The sequence below is a fragment of the Dipodomys spectabilis genome, unplaced genomic scaffold (assembly GCF_019054845.1).
Source record: "Dipodomys spectabilis isolate Male_0828 unplaced genomic scaffold, ASM1905484v1 ptg000034l, whole genome shotgun sequence".
NCBI classification, from domain to species: domain Eukaryota; kingdom Metazoa; phylum Chordata; class Mammalia; order Rodentia; family Heteromyidae; genus Dipodomys; species Dipodomys spectabilis.
The window spans coordinates 2887456-2913577 of NW_024870711.1; the positions used below are offsets into that span (position 1 = coordinate 2887456).

The 26122-nt window shown below is 39.9% G+C and overlaps 2 protein-coding genes across 3 annotated transcripts in view; one reads left to right on the top strand and one right to left on the bottom strand.

The window, feature by feature from the left end:
* Braf (B-Raf proto-oncogene, serine/threonine kinase) overlaps window positions 1-26122 on the bottom strand; it is a 140760-nt gene that overhangs the window by 106704 nt on the left and 7934 nt on the right. The window lies entirely within an intron of this gene.
* LOC122105939 (10 kDa heat shock protein, mitochondrial-like) lies at window positions 14162-14505 on the top strand. The gene has a single exon (XM_042677237.1). It carries the CDS (start codon window positions 14162-14164, stop codon window positions 14468-14470), a length of 309 nt encoding a protein of 102 aa, XP_042533171.1. The 3' UTR covers window positions 14471-14505.

Below are 26122 nucleotides of genomic sequence, written 5' to 3' on the forward strand. Positions count from 1 at the left end.
AGATGAAAATATTTTAAAATTAATTTGGTGATGGTTGTTGTAAAACTCAAGTGATTGGGGCTGAGAATGTAGCTTAGTGGTAGAGTGCTTGCCTCGCGTACATGAAGCCCTGGATTCAATTCCTCAGTACCACATAAACAGAAAAAACCAGAAGTGGCGCAATAGCTCAAGTGGTAGAGTAGTTGCCTTGAACAAAAGAAGCTTAGGGACAGTCTCTAGGCCCTGAGTTCAAGCCCCAGGACCGGCAAAAAAAAAAAAAAAACAAAACGAAACCTCAGTGACTATACTAAAAGCTTTCAAACTGTATAGTTTGACATTTCTATCTCATCCTCTTCCCTTAAGCAAGCATTTTTCCCCCAAAAAAAGAAAATGACAAACACATATTTTTAAAGAACTATTCTGGCTGCTATGTTGAAAATGGACAATATGGGGCAAAAGGGTAAGGTGTCACATAACCAGACAGGAAATAACTTGTCAAGTAAAAGTCTTTTATTCAGACTGGTAATGTGTCAGATCCAGAATGTATTATCAAGGCCCTGGGCACTATCCCTGAGCTTCTTTTTGCTCAAGGCTAGCACTCTACCACTTGAGCCACAGTACCACTTTCAGCTTTTTAACAGTTTTCCTGCCTAAGCTGGTGGCTCATGAATATAATTGGACCTACTTAGTAGGTTGAGATCTGAGGATCATGGTTCAAAGCCAGTTCAGTCAGGATCATCTTTGAGACTCTTATCTCCAGTTAAACACCCAAAAAACCTGGAAGTGGAGCTGTGGCTCAAATGGTAGAGCATTAGCCTTGAACACAAAAAGCTCATGATAGAGTACTTGCTTCACTTATATCAGGCCCTGGGTTTGATCCTCAGCATTCAAAGGGAAAAAAAAATCTTGGTAAAGAAGAAATAAGATGGGGCTGGGAGGTGGCTCAGGGGTAGAATGTTCACCTCGCATGCATGAGGCCCTGGGTTTGATTCCTCAGCCCCACATAAAACAGTAAAGCTAGAAGTAGCACTTGGCTCAAGTGGTAGGGCGCTAGCCTTGAGCTGAAGAGCTGAGGGATCGCACCCAGGCCCAGAGTTCAAGACCTACCACTGACAAAAGAAGAAGAACAAGAAGAAGAAATAAGATCAATTCTGACAGTGTGACAGTGTCGTACATAAAACAAAAATGAACCATTTTCAATACACTTTATAGGTTATGTATACCCAGCAATATTATGAAAGCCCCTACAAAGTAGAACAACTTACCAATATCCTATATCTGTAAGAATATAGATACAGCTTTTAAGAAATCATGAGAGAAATTAAATACTTTCCAACAAATGGATACCAAAACACAACAGAAAAAACATTTATGGGTTGCAGAAAAACAATGCTAAGAAGAAAATGTACAAGGGCTGGGAAGGTGGCTCAGTGGTAGAGTGCTTGCCTCACATGCATGAGGCCCTGGGTTCCATTCCTCAGTACCACATAAGCAGAAAAAAGCCAGGAAGAAGTGGTGCTGTGTGAATATATATATATATATAGAGAGAGAGAGAGAGAGCTAATTTTTTTTTTTTTTTTTTTTTTTTGCTGGGCCTGGGTGCTGTCCCTCAGCTCTTTAGCTCAAGGCTAGCATCCTACCACTTGAGCCACAGCACCACTTCCTGACTTTTTTCTGCTTATGTGGTACTAGGTACTAAGGAATGGAACCTAGGGCTTCATGCATGCTAGGCAAGCACTCTACCACTAAGCCACATTCCCAGGCCTAGCTATAAAACACTGGATCTTAGTAAACTTTCACAAAAAACCCATACTTATATGACAACTTAGAATTTATGTATGTATATTTGTATTTTTTGATAATTTGTTTAATGGATATCTCCTGATTGTAGTGACCACATCTTAAAGACAGTTTTATTATTATAAATGGCTTTTGATCTGGTTAGACATTATATTTTAGGATATTTATTGTAGCAATAATGTTTAAGTTAACTAACAAGTCAGGGAGGTACTAGAAGCAGAGAGGCCAATTAAAAGCATGCTATAATTATAGGAAAAAAGTAATGAGCCTGAACTACTGTTAATAGATTTACTATTTTTCGACAACTCTGGAAGGAAATAAGAAGGAAGTCATTCAAAAAGGACTGTAAAAACATCTTGTGCAATTAATTCAGCTCTGAATGTAGATGATCAGACAAGTTGGCTGCTAAGAGAAATTACAATCCCAACTACAAAATAAATCATCACAATTCCAATTCTGATATGAGTACAAAGGAAACTCTTACTCAAATGTATTTATGTCTGGTGGCTAGAAAAGGTCAGTTAAATCAGAGAATCACAGAAAGAACAAAAGCAGGCCGTAGATATTTCCATGTAAAATTTTAAGCCAAATATTCATTCTCTAATCTTAGGGCAGAGGGTTTTCTTTCAAGTATGACCCATACTTGACAGCAAATACCTTTCCAAAATGGAAAGCATCTATTAGCCTGATGAGGTGATTAGGTAGAGAAGTCAGTTCAGAAAATTTCAACTATTTTTTCCTTTTGAATAGTAAGGCTGCAATAAATACATTGACTAATAAATAGCTTATAATGCAGTGGTCAAAGCTGTTTTCTACAAAATAGAATACATCCTGAGAACACTCTATTAGAGGTGTCAGCTGGTTATATCTAATTATACATTCATATAGAAAATTAAGAAAAAATCCACTTTTAAAATGGTCAAGTATCTTAATTCCTAAAAAATATTGAACATAATATCATTGCTGCTACAGAAAAAGTCAAAGCAGCCCAGTGCCTGCTCCTAGTACATAAAAACTCAACATAGCATTCTAATTCGGTAGTTTTCCATCAGAGGTAATTTTGCCTCTAGAGACATCTTTAAGTGCCTTTTTTAAAGCACTCTGATATCTCTATTGGGAGGAGAGTACTATCAGCACCTAGTGGGTAGAAGCTAGGGAACCTGCTAAGTATTCCACATATATAGGACAGTTCTCATATTCAAGAATTAATCAGGAACTATACAGACTGGATGTGGTGGCTCACACCTGGATACCAGGATACTGGAGAAGTTCGAAGGATCGTGGTTTGAGACCAGCCTGGGCAAAAAGTGAGACCTCCATTTCAACCAACAAGCCAGACGTGTAGACTTTCTAGAACCCCATACACACAGAGAGCGTAAGTAGAAGGACTGCTGTTAAAGGATGGTCCTAGGCAAAAATGTGAAACAGTATCTGAAAAAATAAAGTAAAAAGAGGCCAGGCACCAGCGGCTCACACCTGCACTCCTATCTACTCAAGAGGCTGAGATCTGAGGATCGCAGTTCAAAGCCAGCCCAGGCAGGAAAAGTACATGAGACTCTGATCTACAATTAACCACCAGAAAACCGGAAGTGGCACTGTGGCTCAAGTGGTAGAGCACTTGCCTTGAGCTGAAGAGCTGAGGGACAGTGCCCAGGTCCAGAGTTCAAGCTCCATGACTGACTTAAAAAAAAAAAAAAAAGTAAAAGAGCATGGAGCTGGCTGGCTGGGTGCTGGCAGTTCATACCAGCTAGCTACTCAAGAAGCTGAGATCTGAGGTTCATGGTTCAAAGGCAGCCCAAATAGAAAAAAGTCCATAAGGTTCTTATCTCTAATTAGCCACCAAAAAGCTAGAAATGGAAGTGTGACTCAAGTGGCAGAGCACCAGTCTTGAGTGAAAAGACCTAGCAACTGCATCCAGGCCCTGAGTTTAAGCGCGCACGCGCGCACACACATGCGCCCGCGCACACACACACACACACACACACACACACACACACACACACACACACACACACACACACACACACACACACACAGAGGGATGGGGTGTGGGTCAAGTAGAAGTGCCTGCCTACTCAGTGCAAGGTCCTGAGTTCAAATCCTAGTACCACAAAAAAAGTTATCTAGTTTGAAACATCAAGAGGGCCAAGGTTGAGAAATCCTGATCTAATATCTGACAAGAAACTGGCTTATTAAAAAAAAAAATTATTCAGGAAGAGGATGAGGCAAGATGGCATATTAGATCTGACATTTTAATCTCATGAATGAAAAGACTCTGGTGATACAGAAAAGACTAGATTCTGAAGACAACAAGATAAAGAGAACCAGAAACCATGAAGGAAGTGGCAGGGCGGAGGAAAGTACAGAGAAACAAGCCCAGTAGAAGAAAAGTAATGAAGACTTCCAAACCAGTCCTCGGTTGCCCTGACTGACACAGGTGAAATTGACTCCAATATAAAGTAAAATCACTGGGTCCTGTTGATAAACTGCCAACTCTAGCTGTGGGAAGAGCCATATAACCCACAAATCCCAAGGATCTGTGAGGCAGCATGTACCCAGGGGAGGTTAGTCACAGTGAAGAAAGGTATTCTGTGGTTCCCATTATATTAGCACATGACTGAGAGGCTATCTTGAAAAAGTCCTATTGGTATGACTGAGTTACTCTGAGACCTAGGGATAGGAACAATCACGGCTCAATAACTCACAAGACACATTGCCATAGAATTTGGGTGTAAATCATTCATAAAAGGTGGCTGAAGAGGGGCTGGGAAGTTGGCTCAGTGGTAGAGCGCTTGCCTTGCATGCATGAGGCCCTGGGTTCGATTCCTCAGCACCACATAAGCAAACAGAAAAAAGCCGGAAGTGGCGCTGTGGCTCAAATGGTAGAGCGTTAGGCCTTGAGCTGAAGAGCTGAGGGACAGCGCCCAGGCCCAGATTCAGGCCCCATGACTGGACTCCCCCACACCCCACAAAAAAAAAAAAAAAAGGTGGCTGAAGAAAAGGAAGTGTGTCCAACTGGGATGTGGAGAGAAGTTTAAACTGTGGGACTGGCAGTACTGGTTAAAGGAGGCCTGGGATTCCCTGCTGAGTCATACAGGAGAGGCACTGATGTGGCAGCCACTGCATTCACCCACACAGAGGTGCAGCAGCAACTCATGGTGCTTGGCACAGGTTGCCATTAGAGGCAGCTGAGAAGGCAAAAGCTGCTGCTTCAGGCCCCTGGCAGTGAAACCACCCTGGATTTCCTTTTGAGTCACACGCAAAAGATTCATCAGAGGTAGCTGGAAGTGGAGATGGCACTTGTAGGGAAGTGAAGAGTGGGGTACTACTCTCCGTGGCTAGAAAATCCCACTGCTCAAGGGTCTGGTGGCAACAAACTTTTTTTTTTTTTTTTGGGTCCGGTCGTGGGGCCTGAACTCTGGGCCTGGGCGCTGTCCCTCAGCTCTTCAGCCCAAGGCTAGCGCTCTACCACTCGAGCTATAGCGCCACTTCTGGCTTTTTTTCTTATGTGGTGCTGGGGAATCAAACCCAGGGCCTCATGCATGCAAGGCAAGAGCTCTATCACTGAGCCACCTTCCCAGCCCCGCAACAAACTTTTGTGCAAATATGGGCCAGTGCCTGCCTATAACTCAACTGCTGAGACAGACGCCTTCCAACCCAGACTTACATCAAGTTATTTTTACCACCTTTTGCACCCCACAGACGTGTATGTACATACATACATTCACATATATACAAGTACATACAAACACATACATACAAGGACAATATAAAAGTGATGGCTTTATATGTCTGTCCTTTTGCTGTTTTAGACTGATTTTGTTTCATTCATTTAACCATCTAGATTTTTTTCCTGTATATTGGATGTAAGTCATTCACTTTTTACTTTTTTAGTATAGACCATTTACTCCTTTTTGCATGTGCCTGCACATGCCAGGCTCCAGTCTTGGAGACTGAACTCAGTACCTGGGCGATGTCACTGACTGTTTTGGCTCGAGGCTAGAATCCTACCACTTGAGCCACAGTTCCAACTTGGGCTTTTTGGTGGTTACTGGAGATAAGAGTCTTACATTTTCCTCCCCAGACTGGCTTCAAACCACGATCCTCAAATCTTAGCTTCCTGAACTGTTAGGATTATAGGCATAAGCCCCAGTGCTGTGTCTCCCTGCCTTTTCCCCAGTCATCATACCTAACCCCTACCTTTTGCCCTTCTTTTTTTACATTTTCCTTCTATCTACAGGTAGAATTGTTTTCTTGCACATATTTTCTTCTACCCGTTCTTCCACCTCTAATTCTTACTCATTATCTATACTCTTAGTAACTAAATTACCCAAGCATCTTTTTTATTTTTCTTATGTATGTATGTATGTGTGTTGTTTTGTGGTTTTTCTGTTTCATGTAAGTTGTTCTGAGTTTTGCTTTGCTTGGCATTTTTGTCATGGATATATCTATGAGGAGCTATTTGTTGGTATCTCACCATTTTGCAGTCCTCCTGTACCCCAACACAATATTAACTATATTTTTTTCAACTTACTTCATTCCACTTTCTCATTAACCTCTTCTATTAAGCTTAGCTTCTACCTATTTCTCTCCTATAGTAAAGCCTAGCATTACTCATTAATGTTATCCCTACTATCTCCTTTCTATCACTGCCTAGGGTTTCCTAGAGTATGAAGATATATCTTTGCTTTGATGTTCATCTAAAGACACTGGAGTAGTTTTGGTAACCACTCTTCTTTAGGGACTGTCACAAACACAAGGTTGTGGGTTGTCATCTGCAAATGCTTTTTTTATTTTTGGCTGGTCATATGGCTTGAACTCAGGGCCTGAGTGCTAGCCCTGAGCTTTTCTTGCTCAAGACTAGTGCTCTACTACTTTGAGCCACAGGGCCACTTCCAGTTTTCTGTTGGTTAATTGATGGTAAAAATCTCACAGACTTTCACGCCCATCCTGAGTAGATAAAATTACAGGTGTGAGCCAGGCGCCAGTGGCTCACACCTGTAATCCTAGATATGTAGGAGGTTGAGATCTGATGATCACAGTTCAAAGCCAGCCTGGGCAAGAAAGTCCGTGAGACTCTTGTCTCCTCCAATAAACCAACAGAAAACCAGAAGTGGTAATGTGGCTCAAGTGGTAGAATGCTAGGCTTGAAGTGAAGAGCTGAGGGACAGCGCCCAGGCCCAGAGTTCAAGCCCTACAACCAACAACAACAAAAAAATACAGGTATGAGCCAATAGTGCCTGGCCTGCAATTGCTTTTGTAGCCAAGTTTCCTTAACCTGAGTAGAGTTCTTCACAATGTCATGAACGTTGAAACTGATTACTTGAAACTAAAAGGTGTTCTTCCAGCTTACTAACATGAAAATATACCACAACCCTCTCATTCCCCCATCTTAAGTAATCTGAGAAATCACCAACTAAAATAGCATGGAAGAATGAAATTTCTACCAGGTGCACAAATTCTAGAGGAAAATCACTAACTTCATGAATAATCAAGGCAAATATCTCCCTCAAAAGCCAGTAACTTCAAAATAAAAGACTTAAGTGACATAAAAGAGGAAGAAATGTCAATAACAAGAATGACAAGGAGGCTGTGTATAAATAGCTAAATAAATTATCAAAGGATACAAACAGCTAAATGAAATAAAGAAGACAACAAGACATGAAAAAGGAATTCTATATAGAATTATTGAAAAAGAAATTGAAATCCTGGAAATGGAGAGTTCAACAACCCAAATATAAAACTCAATAGCAAGTCTAGCTGGTAGAACAGAGCAAACTGAAACAGGATAGCAAGGATTGAAGCTAAAGCAGATGAGTAACATTAAAAAGTCAAAGATATGTTTTTAAAAACACTAAGAAAATATGAATGAAATTTACAAGACCTCACCAATTCTATCAAAAGATCAAACTGATGAATCATTGGCAGAGAAGAGAAGAGATACAAACTAAAGACACTGAGAGCCGGGGCATGATGGCACTCACCTGTAGTCGCAGCACTGGGAAGGTAGAGGTAGGGAGATGATGTGTTTGTGGCCAGCCTAGGGTATATAGGAGAGACCCTGTCTCCAAAGTAAAAAATAAAAATAAAAAAATAAAATCTAGATTTAAAAATACAGGTTTGTATCCACTATTATAATAATGAACATTGTTATATTATGACAAGATATTAACCTAAAGACAGACAAAGCAATGATAATGACAATCTTAACCACTTTTTATCTTAGCTAAAAAAAGTTGTTAATATGCTCATATTTAATGATATACTATTGTAATTTCATGTAGTGGTACATGCATAATTTTAAAATAAAACAAACATACTGAGGGCAATGGGCTTAATCTGTAAAAATACAGCACAAGCTTTAAAAGTCTGGAGACTGATGATTCAAACAACTAAAATTAATGATGGTATCTGCACATTCATTTAAAAATTTCTTAAGGGCTGGGAAGGTGGCTCAGTGGTAGAGTGCTTGCCTTGCATGCATGAGGCCTTTGGGTTCAATTCCTCAGCACCACATAAGAAAAAAGAAAAAAGCTGGAAGTGGCGCTGTGGCTCAAGTGGTAGAGCGCTAGCCTTGAGCTGAAGAACTGAGGGACAGCGCCCAGGCCAAGAGTTCAGGCCCCACGACCGGACCCCCCCAAAAAAAAAAATTTTTTTTTTCTTAAATTTCCTTAGATCCTTGCCCCACTTGCCCCCAAAAAATAATAGGAAAAAAAACAAATCCTGGGCTGGGAAGTTGGCTCAGTGGTAGAGTGCTTGCCTCGCATGCATGAGGCCCTGGGTTCGATTCCTCAGCACCACATAAGCAGGGAAAAAAAAAAAAAATCCTGGCAAACACATGGTTTATTCTTTAGGACTTAGTCTCTAGGATTCTCAAGGTTCTAACCATAATTAGGATAGTAATCCAGACATCAGTGGAAAATCAGTGAACATTCCAGAAGTTACCAAGAAAATTGATAAGCTATCAACAACTGTGGTTAGTGAGCAACATCACAAAGGGATGGCTATAAATTATATTACAGTAGCCGGGTGCCGGTGGCTCAAGCCTGTAATCCTACCTCCTACCTACTCAGGGGCTGAGATCTGAGGATGGTGGTTCATAGCCAGCCCAGGCAGGAAAATCCATGAGACTCTTATCTCCAATAAACCACCAGAAAATTGGAAGTGGTGTTGTGGCTGAAGTGGTAGAGGCTTGTCTTGAGCTGAAGAACTGAGGGACAGTGCCCAGGCCCAGAGTTCAAGCCCTATGACCAACAAAAAATAAATAAAAATAGTATCACAGTAAATGGGCAGGCTCCAGTAGCACAGTAGTTAAGTCGCAATGTCTAGGTCCAGGTCCTACATCTTTCACTTAAGCAGTGTGTGTAGCCCAGGCAACTTGCAGAAGTTTATAAACAAACTTCATCTACAAAGTGGGAGTAAAAATTACAATACTTAACTCTCAGGGTTGTTGCAAAAAATTATTGTACAGTGTATTAGTAGTTAAGAGCACAGACTAAAACAAGAACTCCCAACTTGGAAATTAGCTGTGTAACCCTGATTAAGTCACTTATCACACAAGTGAGGTGTTTTGTTTTTTGTTTTGTTTTGTTTTTGCCAATTCTGAGGCTTGAACTCAGGCCTGGGCACTGTCCCTGAGCTTCTTTTGGTCAAGGCTAGCACTCTACCACTTGAGCCACAATGCCACACCCAGCTTTTTCTGTATATGTGGTACTGAGGAATCAAATCCAGGGCTTCATGCATGCTAGGCAACTACTCTACCTCTAAGCCACCTGCTCAGCCTATCCCCACAAGTGAGTTTTTTCTATTCTTTGAATGATAAAAACTTCAAAGAGTTACAGGAGAATAAAACAGGATCCTCAGTGCCTGGTAGAAAGCATATCACTAATGAGATGAAATAAGTGAAGCAAATAGTTCATTAATTTGATAAATCACAAAGTTGACGTGGTAGATTAAACATGTCTGTGCATCATTAAGGGATTTCTGTAGTACCAAACATCTAATAACAGACATGCTTTTATTGTATTTAGTCAAAATTAACCAAATGTCTATGCTTTCAGGCTTGTGCTGCTTACAGGATTACAGGTTTAAGCTACTGGTGCCAGTCTGAATATGGTCCAATGGACCAGCATCAGCAGCACATGAGAACATTTCTACTTAAAAAACTGTGACAGTGGAATACAACAACTTTAACAAACCTTCCAGGTAATTCTGATGTATGGTCAAGTTTCAAAACCACTGTAATAGCCAGGCACCTGTAAGCTCATGACTGTAATCCTAGCTACTAAGGAGGCAAGGATCTGAGCATCACAGTTCAAGAAAAGTCCAGACACTCTTATACTTCAATAAACTATTTAAAAAGCTAGAAGTGGAGCTGTGGCTCAAGCCTTAAGCAAAAAACCTCAGGGACAGCACCCTGGCCCTGAGTTTGAGCCCAAGGATCAGAATAAACAAACAAACAAACACCAGAGTAAAGTAACGGCTGAGGAACAGTACTGATCATTCTTGGGCATCTTACTATTTTCCAAAGTAGTGCTTCCAATGACACTATCATCAGCTGCGGAAGAAAGTTCCCACAGCTCCATATTACCACCAGTGGTTGATACTATCAGTTTTCATTTCTACCAGTCTAATATATACAAAATTGCTCTTGTGGTTTTATTTCCCAAAATTGTTCATGAGATTAAAATAATTTCTTTCATTTGTTTATCAGTTATTTTAAAATTCTTTTTTTGTTTCTAGACATGTATCCCAGGCTGGCATTGAAACTTGCAATCCTCCTGGATGAGCCTCTATACTGGTGGGATTAGAGGTGTTCTACCACTTCTGACTAAATCCATTTTAATCAAATGTCTGCTCTGCTTTTTTTAAATTTTTTAACCCCTATTTTCTATTTTGTGTTCTGTTCTTGTCTTAGAAATTCACAGCAACTCATTTTTTTTTTTTTTTTCAGGTAAGGGGTAGGTTTATTCAGTAGACCTGCTGGGACCAGGCAAGGTTGGCACTCCACGTGGCTGGGAAAGGCCTGGGAATGAGAGAGAGCTGGGAAAGAGAGGAAAGAGCTAGAAAAGAGCAGAGAGAGGGGTAAGAACAGTAGCACTCACGTGGTATTCAGGTAAGGGGTAGGTTTATTCAGTGGACCTGCTGGGACCAGGTAAGGTTGGCACTCCACATGGCTGGGAAAGAGAGAGGAAAGAGCTAGAGCAGAGAGAGAGCAGACAGAGCTAGAAAAGAAGAGCAAGAGCAAGAGCAAGAGCTGGAAAATGAACAGAGAGAGAAAGAGAGCCACAGCAACTCATTATGTGTATTTTTCACCTCCATGTTTGTCCATGGTAAGAAAAAATAATACTCTTTAGTCAGTATCCCCTGTGGTCTGGTACAACATGCGGTGTACCCTGAGTGGTAGCTATCAGTCATTCTTTCAATGTGCTTTTTATAAAGCCTTAAAATAGTTATCATATGGTGTTCTTGGTATAAAGGACCTGGTGCTCATAATTAAATAATAAGAATCCTATGAGAATGCAGTATTATTCGCAAGCGTGCGCGCACGCGTATGTGTGTGTGTGTGTGTGTGTGTGTGTGTGTGTGTGTATGTGTGTGTTGTAGAGCTTTAACTCAGGGCCTGGGCACTGTCCCTGACCCTCTTTGTGCTCAAGGCTAGCATTCTACCATTTGAGCCACAGCGCTACTTCCAGTTTTCTGGTGGCTAATTGGATATTAGAGTCTTACGGCTTTTCTGTCCCGGCTGGCTTCGAACCAGGATCCTCAGATCTCGGTCTCCAGAGTAGCCAGGATTACAGACATGAGCCACTGGTGCCAGGCTTATTGTCATTCTTCAAGCAATGAGAACAGGCTCAAATGACTTCAAATGACATGTCCAAATTCACATCTTACTTTCTACTCTGCTATCACATCTAAAAGGACTAGGAAGGTTTCATGGGAAATGCAGAAGAATGGACTTCAGAAATAGGAGAGAAAAAGATTCCAGCATTTCAGGTAAATTGGAAATGGCTAAGACTAGAGAGCTCAGTATATTCAGAACACTAAAGCTATTACTGGTTTGTACTAGCAATAAAACAGGAAAAAGAACAGAAGGAGATAGGGCTGTAGTGATTAAATCAGGGCCTTGACTGCTAAAATAAATAAATTTGTAGGCGATGGAGTGTTACTAAATGTTACTGATATGACTATGCTTTAAGTGCATTAGAACATTTACCCAATGGTGAGTGGGTACACTACACTGAAAACAGAAGTATACTAAGGACAAGACAAACATTGTCTTAAGATAACAAGACCTTCCAATATTAGGTTCTTGGAGAAAAGTAACTGATGCCTAAATTAGAGGAATGGGGAAGGAATAAATGGACAAACATAAGAAGGAAAATAAAAGGCTAGGAAGAGTTGGGCTGGGTTGTGTAAACATCTATAATCCCAGCACATAGAAGGCTAAGGCATGAAGATCTTGAGTGTACATCATAGCCAGCCCCACTGCGTCCTCCCCAAAAGGATGTCCACATGGGAAAGACAAAGGAGAAGCAGAGTCTTTGGTGATGCAAGCTTAAATTATAGAACATGGAAAGTATCAGCATGGGGCAGGTGTAATTTAAAGGTATGATAACTAACTCAGTTTAGGACTTCAGACTTTGTGGTATCAGTGAAATATTGAGGTAAGAAATCTGAGACAGAGAAATGCAGAACTAAGCTTACAGCTCAGAAGATACTTAACTACTGAGAAGAACAAATTCCGCTAATGTAAAGAAGACACAGATTGTTCTGTGATGTTCCGGACCAGAAAATGAAAGTAGGGTGTGATGCTTGAATTACCTTACTATTAAGTATATTGAATTGAATGCTTAATCATTTGTTATAGATGACACAAAATCTTGGCATTTTAATTAAGATTTTACTACTTTTATAGTTTATGTTTACTTCAATGCATTCTCGAATTTTCTACTTGATTTGATCTTCACTTCACATGCACCTCTCATCCTTTTATCTGGACTTTCTACCTACAATACATACTTCATAAATGCTTCCTATTTCCTTGAAAAGGGCCTGATGAAGCTTATTTAACTATATTTTCATTTTACCTTCATGAAGAATAATTCAGGGCAGGGAATAATTGCTCATGCCTTGAATCCTAGCTACTTGGGAGTCAAAGATTGGGAAGATCATAGTTTAAGGCCAGCTCAGGCAAATAGCTAGCAAGACTCTATCTCAACAAACAAGCCTATGGTGCAGGCATATAATCCCACTTATTCAGGGAGTATAGGTAGGAGGATCACAGTCCAGGGCCAGCCCAGGCAAAAAGTACTAGACCATATCTGAAAAACAACTAAAGCCAAAAGGGCTAGGGCTCTCAACTCAAATGATAGAGCGCCTAGCAGTCACAAGAATTCATACTTTGCTGGGCACTGGTGGCTCACGCCTATAATCCAAGTTACTCAGGAGAGGCTGAGATCTGAGGACCACAGTTCTAGCCCTGGGCAGTGAAGTCCACAAGACTCTCATCTCCAGTTAATCACAGAAAAACCTGGAAGTGGCACTGTAGATCAAGTGGTAGAGTGCTATGTTAGCCTTGAGCAAAAGCAGCTCAGGGACAGTGCCCAGGCCCAGAGTTTAAGCTCTAGAACCAGCCAAAAAAAAAAAAAAAAAGAGTTCAAAACTCAGTACTATTATTTTTTTTAAAGTAATAATGTCGATTTCCCAATGAGTCTTTTAGTCAAAATGAGAATGACTCAATTTACCCTGATCTGGAAGACCTAACATCAAAAAGCAAAGAGATCCACAATGCTTTCAGGACATCTCATAAGCTAATTTTGCCCATTAATTTTACTATTTCTCTGTAGACCATACATTCCCAAATGCTGCTACATTTATTTCTATCCTAGAAGCACTATATTCCTCTATCCCCAATCTCAGCTGATAGCCCCTTGCTTTACTGAAAAAACAAAAACAACAACACACCGTGAATCAACTGGAGGAGACTATATAAAGATTCTAACATCCATTAACTCATCAGCATTTGTTATCACATGCTCTTCCTTCCCTCCATTACCATAAAATATCCTTCTGAAAGGAATCCTCACTACTTGTACATGAAACATTTCCATCTTGCTTTAGTAATTCTCTCTTATAATCAACAGTTTACTTACAGCATCATATGACCTAATGTTTTCATTATTTAAAAAAAATTTCTTAAGCCAGGTATGGTATTGCACACCTCTAACACCAGCACTTAGGAAACTAAGGAAGTCACAGTACTGTGACGCCAAGGCCAGACTGGGCTACACAGTGAGTTCCAGGCTAACTTGGGATATAATGCAGACCTGGTCTCAAGAAGAATGTGTCTCAAGAGTCCGAGTAGCGACCGTGAAGAGACATGGCCAGACAAGCATTTAGGAAGTTCCTTCCTCTGTTTGACCAAGTGTTGGTCAAAAGGAGTACAGCTGAAACTGTAACCAAAGGAGGCATTATGCTTCCAGAAAAGTCTCAAGGAAAAGTATTGCAAGTCACAGTAGTGGCCGTGGGATCGGGCTCTAAAGGAGAGGATGGAGAGATTCAGCCAGTTAGTGTGAAAGTGGGTGATAAAGTTCTTCTCCCAGAATATGGAGGCACCAAAGTAGTTCTAGATGACAAGGATTATTTCTTATTTAGGGATGGTGACATTCTTGGGAAGTATGTAGAGTGAATACATCACTAAAATGGTATCATGTGAAGCTGCCCATTCCATAATTTCCCTGTCTCCCTTTTACAATAAACTGATGGTAACTAAAAAAAAGAAGAATGTGTCTGTAATCTCAACATTTACTAAAAGGATCATAAGTTCAAAGTTGGCCTAGGTTACATAGCAAGGCAGACCTGTCCCAAAAAAAAAAAAGAAAATCTTGATCCTACTTCTTTCCCTTGCCCATGGCTTCATTTCCACTTCCCTTTATAGGATAATTCATCATTGTCTCAGTGTATTTTGTGTAACTATAACAATATACCTAAGGCTGGGTAACTCAGAAAAGTATTTAATTTACAATTCTGGTGGCTAGAGGATTCAAACAACATGGTACCAAGATACTGGGTGAGGGCCCTCTGACTTTATCCTAACATGAGACAGAAGTAGAAAGAGAATAGATTGCATGGAAAAGGGGCTAAGGCATGGGGTGGCTTTGATTATTTATAACCCCCTGTACTTGTGAGGTAGCATTAACCCATTCCTAAGGTTGAAATTTCATGGTCTACCTTCCACTTGGCAATACCTTTTTTTTTGGGGGGGAAGGGTGGGGGGACACTGCCAGCATTGCTGGAGACTGAACCCAAGACCTTACTTACATATGCTAGACAAGCACTCTACCACTAAGCTATAAGCCCCAGCCCAACATAGCTCTTAAAGGTCCCATGATCATTCTAGGGGACAAGCATATGAATATGAACTAGTACAGGAAAACCATATCTAAACCATAGCACTTGCTATTTTCATTTCCTCATTTCTTTTAAAATCATTCCAATTCAAAAATATCCCTTAGCACCTCACCTTGATGTTGGCCCTTACGTACATCACCAGTGTCCCCACTGTTAAATCCATGATAAATTCTGTTTTCATCCTAACTGGCCTAGCAGCAACATTTTATTTTATTTTTATTTTTGGGTCCGGTCGTGGGGCCTGAACTCTGGGCCTGGGCGCTGTCCCTCAGCTTTTCAGCGCAAGGCTAGCACTCTACCACTTGAGCCCCAGCGCCACTTCTGGCTTTTTTCTTTTTGCTTATGTGGTGCTGAGGAATCGAACCCAGGGCCTCATGCATGCAAGGCAAGAGCTCTACCACTGAGCCACCTTCCTAGCCCCTAGCAGCAACATTTTATGTAATTAACTACTCCATTAAAAACTTTCTTCATTTGATTTCTTATATCACTGGATGTTCCCTCTAAGATTCTTTCATTTCTCCAACCTTTTTCCTTTTACAGTCATTCCTCTGATAAGCAAACTTCAGTCTCACAGATTTAAATAACCATCTAAAAGTAATTGAGAGTTGGTAAACTGCTGTAATACACAAATGCAATTAAGAATTCAAATACAATGAAGTTTATTTTTTAATTATCTAACTACTAGGTGGCTGAACAGTTTAGAAAGGTGGTCCTTATCCCTAAATTCGTTCAGAAACCCAGGCTGATGAAAAGTCTAGCATTTATAACATACTTTTAAGGTACCCTTGTAATTAACTAAGTTCCAGAAAGCCAGAAGAAAAAATAGGACAGGGGCTGGGAAGGTGGCTCAGTGGTAGAGTGCTTGCCTTGCATGCATGAGGCCCTGGGTTCGATTCCTCAGCACCACATAAGCAAAAAGAAAAAAGCCGGAAGTGGCACTGTGGCTTAAGTGGTAGAGCACTAGCCTTGAGCTGAAGAGCTGAGGGACAGCGCCCAGGCCCAGAGTTCAGGCCCCATGACTGGATCCAAAAAAAAAAACAAACAAACAGAAAAAATAGGACAAAGGATTTTTTTTTTTTGTCAGTCGTGGGCTTGAACTCTGGGCTTGGGCGCTATCCCTTCAACTCTTCAGCTCAAGGCACAGTGCCACTTCCAGGACAAAGGATATCTGAATGGTCCAAAACTGATACACATAGTTCTTTTATGCTTGAACTCAATCTGAAAGGAGAAATTCTGCTTAGCTGAATATCAAGAAAATATGAGAAATGGATATGGTTAACAGTCTGCCACAGAGCCTCAGTGCCAAGCTCCTCCATATTCATAAACGCATTCTTACTACTCAGTATCTTGGATAGCTAATCAAACTTGGCATGCCCCACACTAAATTATTGATCTGTGCCCTCGCCTTCCTGCTTGATACCTCTTTTTCTTATATGTCTCACATTCAATCTATCAATAAATCCGATTGGTTCTATTTTCAAAACATCCAAATTTGACCCCTTCTCAATATTTCTCTTGCTACCACTTTGGGCTACTGCAAGAATTTCCTTAGTTCTCTAGTTTCTATCTTGCCCTTTATAGTCTAGTTTCCATACAGCAAACAGCTTGTTCCTTTAAAATATGAGCGCTGAATGCTGATGGCTCACATCTGTAATCCAAGATACTTGGGATGCAGAGACAGCTATGGCAAAAGAAGTCTCTAAACCCAATCTCAATGGGGGAAGACTGACATAGTGGCATGTGCCTGTCATACCTAACTACAGTGGAAAGCATAAATAAGAGAATCACGGTCCAGGCCAGCTCAGGCAAAATTGAGACCCCCGCTTAAACATAGCCAGAGTGGCCAGGTGCTGTGGCTCCCATCTGTAATCTTAGCTACTCAGGAGGCTGAGATCTGAGGACCGTGGTTCAAAGCCAGCCCAGGCAGGAAAGTCCCCAAGAGACTCTTACCTCCAATTAATCACTCAAAAACTAGAAGTGGAGCTGTGGCTCAAAGTGGTAGAGTGCTAGCCTTGAGCAAAAGAGCTCAGGGACAGTGCCCAGGTGGGAGAGGAGGGGAGGGGAAGGAAGGGAAAGGAGCCAAGCCAGAGTGGGTGGGTACTAGTGGCTCCTGCCTATAATCCTAGCTACTCAGATGGCTGAGATCCAAGGATGGTGGTTTAAAGCCAGTCTAGGCAGGAAAGCTGTGAGACCCTTATCTCTAATTAAGCACCAAAAAGCCAGAAGTGGAGCTGTGGCTCAAGCAGTAGAGCACTAGCCTTGAGCAGAAAGGCTTAGGGACAGTGTCCAGATCCTGAGTTCAAGCATCAGGACCAGCACAAAAAAAAAAAAAAAAAAAAAAAAAGCCAGAGCAAAAAGGACTTGGAGACAGGGCTAAAGCAGTAGAGATCAGCAAGCAAGAAACCTTTAGTTCAAACTCCAGTATGCAGTGCCCCCCCCCTCAAAGTGAGATAATATCACTCAGCTCTTACTGCTCAAACTTTGAAGGGCTTTCATTTTTCTTTAAAGCATAAGTGAAAGTCTTTACAATGTCTTTAGGTCATACAAGCATCTCTCTTGAATTTCAGTTCCTACTATTAACTGTCTTTTGAGTCACTCTAGAAACTTTGGCTTCTTCCTGTTTCTTGAATAAACAAGGCGTATTACGGACAGGACACTTTGAACTAGTTAATTCTTCTGTTTGTTATGCTTATTAGCGAACTAAAGTTTTTATTCAAATGCCACCTTTTCAACTGAGGTCTACCTGATCTCCCTACTTTAAACTAATCTACCTCTCCCAATCCTACCCAACTTTACTTGATTTTTCCATAGTACTCATTACTTTGAACATACTGTACAATTTCCTCTTTGTGTGTCTATGGTTTGTCTGTTTTCCACTCCCCAACATGTACATACTTCCACCAGAACGAAGCTAGATAAGGATACAAACATTGGTTTTGAAATATATCCCTAAGCACTCAGATTCATTCTTTCTTTTTTTTTCCCCCCCATCGGCCGTGGGGCCTGAACTCTGGGCTTGGGCGCTGTCCCTCAGCCTTTCAGCTCAAGGCCAGTGCTCTCTACCACTTAAGCCACAGCGCCACTTCCAGCTTTTTCTACTTATGGGCTTCATGTATGCAAGGCAAGCACTTTTCCAGCCTAGCACTCAGATTCTTAATACCTGGCATGGATACTCAAATATTTATTGGATACATACATATCTACTGTTCTATAAGATGATTCAATGAAAAATATAGTTTGGGAGCAAAGCTAATACTGACCATTTTTTAAAAATCATTTTTCCTCTAAAACCATGAAACATAGACTTTCTACTGTATTAATAGGTTTACCTATATCCCTTCACTTGCTTACCAAATGTGTCAATGTTTCCAGTTCAGATTTAACTCCTTAGTGGCTTAAAAATATCACTAACATTATCAAAAACTCTATCTCAACCAAGCAACTGGCCATAGTGGTAATATACTGTCAGTACAGGTCTGCCCAAGCAAAAATCTGAGACTTTATCTGAAAAACAAGTAAAGCAAAAAAGGGCCAAGGATGTGATCCAAATGATAAAAAGCCTGCCTAGCAAGTGTGAGACCCTTAGTACAAACCCTACTATTACTTTTTTTTTTTTTCTTTTGGGTCCAGTCATGGGGCCTGAATTCTGGGCCTGGGCACTGTCCCTCAGCTCTTCAGCTCAAGGCTAGCACTCTACCACTTGAGCCACAGCGCCACTTCCGGCTTTTTTCTTTTTGCTTATGTGGTGCTGAGGAATCGAACCCAGAGGCCTCATGCATGCAAGGCAAGCACGCTACCACTGAGCCACCTTCCTAGCCCCCCTCCTATTACTTTTTAAAAAGCATCCTGAAGTTTTTAGTTAAGCAATTATAAAGCTACAAAGTAATTTTTCCAGTGTCATTAAAGGTGGTATATTTTAGTGTAAAAACAAATAAAACAAATAGCCCCCAAAGACTTTTAAGTCTTATTTCATGGAAATGGACCAGAAAATGTTTTTGTTTTCTATTTCTCCCTTCTGTGTTGTACTAAAATAAATCCCTGTTAAAACTTTTAGAAATGAAAACTACATAAAAAAACAAACTTAAAATATGGCTGCTTGAACTCAGTCTTGAACTCAGAGCCTCTCATTCTCACGTGACTTTGTGCACTCAAAGCTGGCCCTACAGCCACACTTCTTCCAACTTGTTGTTAGTTAATTGTAGATAAAGAATCTTATAGATCTGCTTGCCTGGGCTAGCTTCAAACTGAATTCTCAAACCACAGCTTATTAAGAAACTATGATTATTATATATATCATATATATATATATATCCTATGATAAACCACAGTCATCAGTCTGCCTAAAACAAAATTATTTCTTAATTTAAATGCAAAGTATCTTTTACAATAAGGAGATGGACATCATATCTATATATTTTTTAAATATAGTAAGTTAACAGTTGAAACTGTGAGCCAATTTTTTTTCTCTTTCTCTGAAAGTCGAATTTCAGAATCTGCAAATGATACTTTTTACATTTTAAAAGTCCTAGACAGGGCTGAGTGTGATGCCCATCTATAATCCAGCTAAATGAGAGGCAAAAATAGAAGGATCATGGTTTGAGACCAGCACAGGCCAAAACAAAACAAAAAAAATTAGTGAGACCCCTTTGGCTTCATATAGTGGTGCAAACCTGCAATTCCAGATACAGAGGAGTTGGAGATAGGAAGGTCTAAATTCCAGACTAGCCCCAGGCAAAAATGAGATTCACTCTGAAAAAAATAACCAATGCAAAAAGGGCTTGGAATGTGGCTCAAGTCTTAACAGCAAGCTTAAGACCCAAGGTTCAAACATCAGGTACTGACAAAGCAAAAGGCTAGACAAGTTTCTGTATTTCCAACTCATATGACTTGGTACTGGGTAGGTATTCTAGACCTATTTTCTATGAACATGGGTCTCCTGAGTCGTTGTTAATTCTTAAGTGAAGATCATGATTAGAAACAACATTTTATATTATACAAATGTCTTTACCACTGAGCAGTAAAAAAACTACTAGTAGTATAATTTAAAACAAAGTGGGTGACCTCCCTTATGACCCAGTCATACCACTTCTAGGCATCTATCCTGAACAACAGAAACCAGTATACAAGGACACACGCACCTCCATGTTTATTGCAGCACTGTTCACAATAGCCAGGATATGGAAACAACCCAAATGTCCCACCACAGATGAATGGATCCAAAAACTGTGGTATCTATACACAATGGAATATTATGCAGCCATTAGAAATGACAAAATAATGGCATTTGCAGGGAAATGGATGGAGCTAAGAGAAATCATGTTGAGTGAGGTAAGCCAAGTACAAAGAGACAAATGGCACATGGTCTCCCTGATAAGTGGATGTTAAGTCCAAAATGTTAGGTGATATGATAAAATTAACAGGACTTAAGAAACAAAGGACTTCCACTCATCTGGTCGAATCACTACTAAATAACCCCCATGCTGCTGATCACATGTATGGTATATATGTGCACACCAGAGGGAAACCAGGACGATGACACAGAACTAGAGGGAATCAGGGAAAAACATACAACAGCAGGACCCATCAGCTGCACTGGACATTGATCAAAATGAACTAAGCAATTCAATGGCAGCAATGGGAGGGAGGGAACAAGTGGGAAAGAGGGAACAGCTGATGCTATACAAAAGAAATGTACATATCACCCAATGTGGAAGAAATAACTGTATTGTAAAGCTCATAGAACTCATAAGTGTTATAGACCATGATAGACAATTTGTCCTATGAAAGTTAGAATATGTTTGTGACTTTAACTAAGCTTTACTATCCCACAATACTGTGAAACTTGGGAAATTATGTAACCACTTAATCACAATAAAAAATTTGAAAAAAAATAAAAATAAAACAAGGGCTATGTAACTCACTGACCCAGTGAAAAGGACAGAGCTGTGACCACCACCATACATAACAATATAATTTTCTACCTTAGATTAAAAAGATGTGAATTCTTTTTCCTTCCTTCTTTCTTTTTTTTTTGGTCCGGTCGTAGGGCCTGAACTCTGGGCCTGGGCGCTGTCCCTCAGCTCTTCAGCTCAAGGCTAGCACTCTACCACTTGAGCCACAGCGCCACTTCTGGTTTTTTGGTGGTTAATTGGAGATAAGAGTCTCACAGACTTTGTTGCCGGGGGTGGCTCTGAACCACAATCCTCAGATCTCAGCCTTCTGAGTCGCTAGGATTACAGGCGTGAGCCACCAGCGCCCGGCTGGGCTTCACACTTTCTAGGCAGGCACTCTACCAACTTGAGCCATAACTTTTTATCTAACATACTAGAATATCTTCTTTATTGCTTATTAGGAAATTTAATTTTGGATTAATTTTTAATTAAGATTAATCTAGAGTAATCTTTGGATTAATCTAGTTAAGAAATTTAAAAAAATCAACTTTCAAAGTGTTAGTTCTCTGAACTGGACTTCACCTAACTTAAAAACTTACATACAAATCAGTAAAAGAGCAGAATCAAAAACTCAAACACAAGGAATTGGTTTCAAAAAATGCCAGAGTAGCTGGTCTTTGAGACAGGAGTACACCATGCAGTTGCCAGCCTTTTAATGAAGACTCCCAATTCGATTTTTTAAAAAGTGCCAAAGTACTTATATAGAAAAAGGTGAGACTTCAACAAATGTGAAACACTTGGATACTCATATGAAAAAGAATGAGAGAGCCTCAACCCTTACTTCACAAAACATAAAGGGTCTATCCTAGGTATTAAGTAACTGCATGACTAATTCCAGGACCTACTCAGTTACCAACATTGGAAAATGCTTATACAAATAGTTGTTATAATAAATTTCTTAGGGAATAATGACAAGAAAAAGAAGTTTGTACATGTTCAATACAGACACTTTTTTTTGCTTTTGCTAGTAGTAGGGTCTGAACTCAGGCCTCATACTAGCTTGACTTGCTTGCTCCACTGGAGCTCTATCAATTGAGCCACTCCTCCAGCACTGCTTTTTTTGTTATTTTAGAAACAGTTTCATGTCTTTTTCTGCCTGGATTTTTTGCCCAGGTTTGCTTCAAACCTTGATCCTCCAGGTCTCAGCCTCCTGGGTAGCTAGGATTACAGGCATGAGCCATTAGTGCCCAGCTACAGACACAAAGTGTGTGTGTGTGTGTCTGTGTGTGTGACTGTGTGTGTGTGTATGTGTGTGTGAGAGAGAGAGAGAGAGAGAAAGAGAAAGAAAGAGAGAGAGAGAGAGCACATCTCAGACCTGGGCTTGAACTCTGGCTCGGGGGCTGTCCCTGAGCTTTTGTGCTTAAGTCTAGTACTCTACCACTTTAGCCACAGCTCCATCTTTGATTTTTTGCTGGTTAATTGGAGATGAGTCTCACAGACTTTTCTGTCTAGGCTGGCTTTGAACTGTGACCCTCAGATCTAAATCCCCTGAGTAGATGGGGCCACGCCAACACAATATATAATATATATATATATATATATATATATATATACACATAGAGAGAGAGATACTTATATATTTATATACAATTTATTAGTGTGTGGTTAAATCTGAAATGCAAAAGAACAGAAGATATAAATTATTAATTATATACAAAAATTAACTCCAAATGGATCAAAGATCTAAAACTGGCCCAGTGCCAATGGCTCATGCTTGTAATCCTAAGTATTCAGGAGGCTGAGATTTGAGAATTGTAGTTCAAAGCCAGCTCAAACAAGAAACTCTTTGAGACTTCTCTCCAATTAACCACCAAAAAATGGAGCTGTCAAGTGGCAGAGTGCGAGCCCTGAGCAAAAATGCTCAGGGAGAGTGCCCAGGCCCTGAGTTCAAGCCCTAGGACCAATAATAAAAACAAGAAATTCTGAAACCATAGAATTTCTAGGGAAGTCCTAGGGGCTTGAGTACAGGGCTTGGGCACCATCCCTGAGCTTCTTTTGTTCAAGGCTAGCACTTTACCATTTGAGGCACAGTACGACTTCCAGCTTTTTCTGCTTATGTGGTACTGAGGAATTGAACCCAAGGCTTCATGCATGCTAGGCAAACACTCAATCACTAAGCCACATTCCCAGCTGGGGGGGAAAAAAACAAAAACAACTTTTATGACTTTTAAGATGTATTACATAAGAACACACTATGAACTGTAAAAAGAAATAATAAAAGCCAGGCTCATGTCTGTAATCCTAACTAATCAGAAAGCTAAAATCTGAGGATCAAGATTAAAAAATCAAGCTGGGTGCCGGTGGTTCATGCCTATAATCCTAACTACTCAGGAGGCTGAGATCTAAGGATCTCGGTTCAAAGACAACCTTGAGAAAGTTAGTCTGTGAAGCTCTTATCTCCATTTAACCACCAGAAAACCAGAAGTGGTGCTGTGACTCAAGTACTTGAGCTAGACTCAAATAGTAGAGGGCTAGCCTTGAGCTGAAGAGTCAGAGTTCAAGCCCCACACCAATAACAACAACAAAAAGCACAGGGATAGTGCCCAGACCCCGAGTTCAAGCCCAGATCACACACAAACACATGCGCACACACACATACACAAATTGAGAAACTGAATAACTATGTATCACCTCACAATTCCCCAGTAAGAATATACACAAAAACACATTGTTTAAACACTTCACCAATGAAAATGTATGGGTACTAAATGAGGAAAAGTGCAAATTAAATTAATACTACAATGAAGGCTAGATGCCAGTGGCTCACAAGTGTAACCCTAGTTACTCAAAAGGTTTGAGGCCAACCTGAGCACAAAAGTCCGTAAGACTCTCTCCCTCACCTCTCCCGCGCTGGTCCTGGGGCTTGAACTTTGTGCTCAAGGATAGCACTCTACTGCTCCAACCACAACTTCAGTTCTATCTTTTTCTGAGTAGTTGATTGGATATATGAGTCTCCTGGACTTTCTTGCCTGGACAAGCTTCAAACCATGATCCTCAGATCTCAGTCTCCTGAGTAGCTAGGATTACAGGGCATGAGCCACCAGTGCTTATTTTCCATAAGACTCTTATCTTCAACTAACTAGCAAAAGGTTGGAAGTGAAGATGTGGCTTAAGTGACAGAATGCTAGCCTTCAGGAAAAAATGCCAAGTGAGCATGAAGACCTAAGATCAAGCCTCAGTACCAGCACTAAATAACGCAAGCATAGAAACTACTACTACATTTCTAATAGAATGTCTAAAACAGAGATTGACAGTTCCAAGTGTTGAAAAGAAAAAAAGAGTAAATGGAACTATCAATTGTCTGGGCAGCAATGCAAAATGCAATACCACTTTAGAAGTTTGACAATTTCCTATAAACTTATGAGCCAACAGTCCCACTTCTAGTCTCTTTATTCAAAAAGGAATCTCCAAATAAAAACCTGAATCCAAATGTTTACAGAAGGTTGATTCATAATTGCTAAAAACTATAAACACCACACATATCTACCACCTAGGAAATGTCTAACAAATTGTAGTATATTCACACAATAGACTAGTGTTAAGCAATAAACAGAAACTACTTATACTGCAACCATATGATGATGTGTCTCAAAAACATCAGACTAAGTCAAAGAATCCAAATACGTAAGATTAGATATTATTCCACTGCTATAACCTTTTAGAAAATGCAAAACTAGAGATCATATTAGAGTTTGCCACAGGATGAGAAATGTAATTGAACGCAAAAAGAAATAGAAAACATTTTGGCATAATGAAAATGTTCTACATCTTGATTATGGTGGAATTACATGACTATTAACAAACTTGTCAAAACTCAGTTATATGTTAAAAGTATTATGTGTAAATGGAATTATGGACTTTCCTTGAAGCCATGTCTTCATTTTATTTTTTTTCATTTTAAAACTTCAAATAGAACACAGCGCTCTCTTCGAGACTTCAGGAGTCAGGAACGTCAATCCATAAACTAATAAATCTAGTCTAACACATGTTTTGTATACAGCCAGCAAGAATTCCTTTTACATATTTAAGTGGTTGAAAAAAATTAAGACTATTTCTTAAGAAAATTTTTGTCCATAAAAGTGTTTTACTGCAACACAAACAAAATAATTCATTTTTATGGGCTATTAGCTAATTTTGAGCTACACTGGTATTGATGAATAATTATGACAAGAACCCTATGGTTCATAATGTGTAAAATATTTACCATTCCAACCTTTAACAAAAAAAAAAATGCTGACCCTTGCTTTAAACACCAATTTTTGAACATTTCTATACATTTTAACATGAGAAAATTCAAACTATACAGAGTAGCTCCAAGGATTTTACAGCCATAAACCCTTTTTTGTTTCAAGAAAACCAACACATAAAGCAGACTAAAAAAACCTCAATAATTAAAGCGTAAACATTAAACAAAGCCTCAAGGCAACTCCTCACGAAAGCCCTTGAGATCCCAAAGATCACTGTTTGAGGTCAGACAGCTGCAAAAAGTTAATGAGACCCCCCCATCTCAACAAATAAGTCAGCTATTATGGCTCATACCTTTGACTCTAGCTATGCAGAGGCAGTTAGTGGGATGGATAGCCCTAGGCTAGCCCTGAGCACAAGTGGAAGGCTCTACCCTACCCTCCAAATAGCTAAAACACAAAAGCTCCAAAGCACTCATTCATTATTGCTCTGGTGGTAGAGCAGCTGACAAGTGCAAGGCTCTCAGTCCAAACCCCAGCACTACTGAGTGAATGAGAAAGAAGAGAGAGGAGAGGAAGGAGAGAAAAAGGAAGCTTTTGAAACCTCCAAAACAGTGATTTTCAAATTACCAATTTGGTTGTCAACTATGTAAGCTGATTTTAACTAGGATTTAACTACATATATATGTATTTATATATATTTATATATTATATTATACTATATTATATATATTATATTATGTTATTATAATATAAAATTATATTAGATATAAAATTATATATTTAATATATGTA

Excerpts from the sequence above, each read along its gene's own strand:
- LOC122105939 (XM_042677237.1), top strand. The coding sequence starts at position 14,162 with ATGGCCAGACAAGCATTTAGGAAGTTCCTTCCTCTGTTTGACCAAGTG.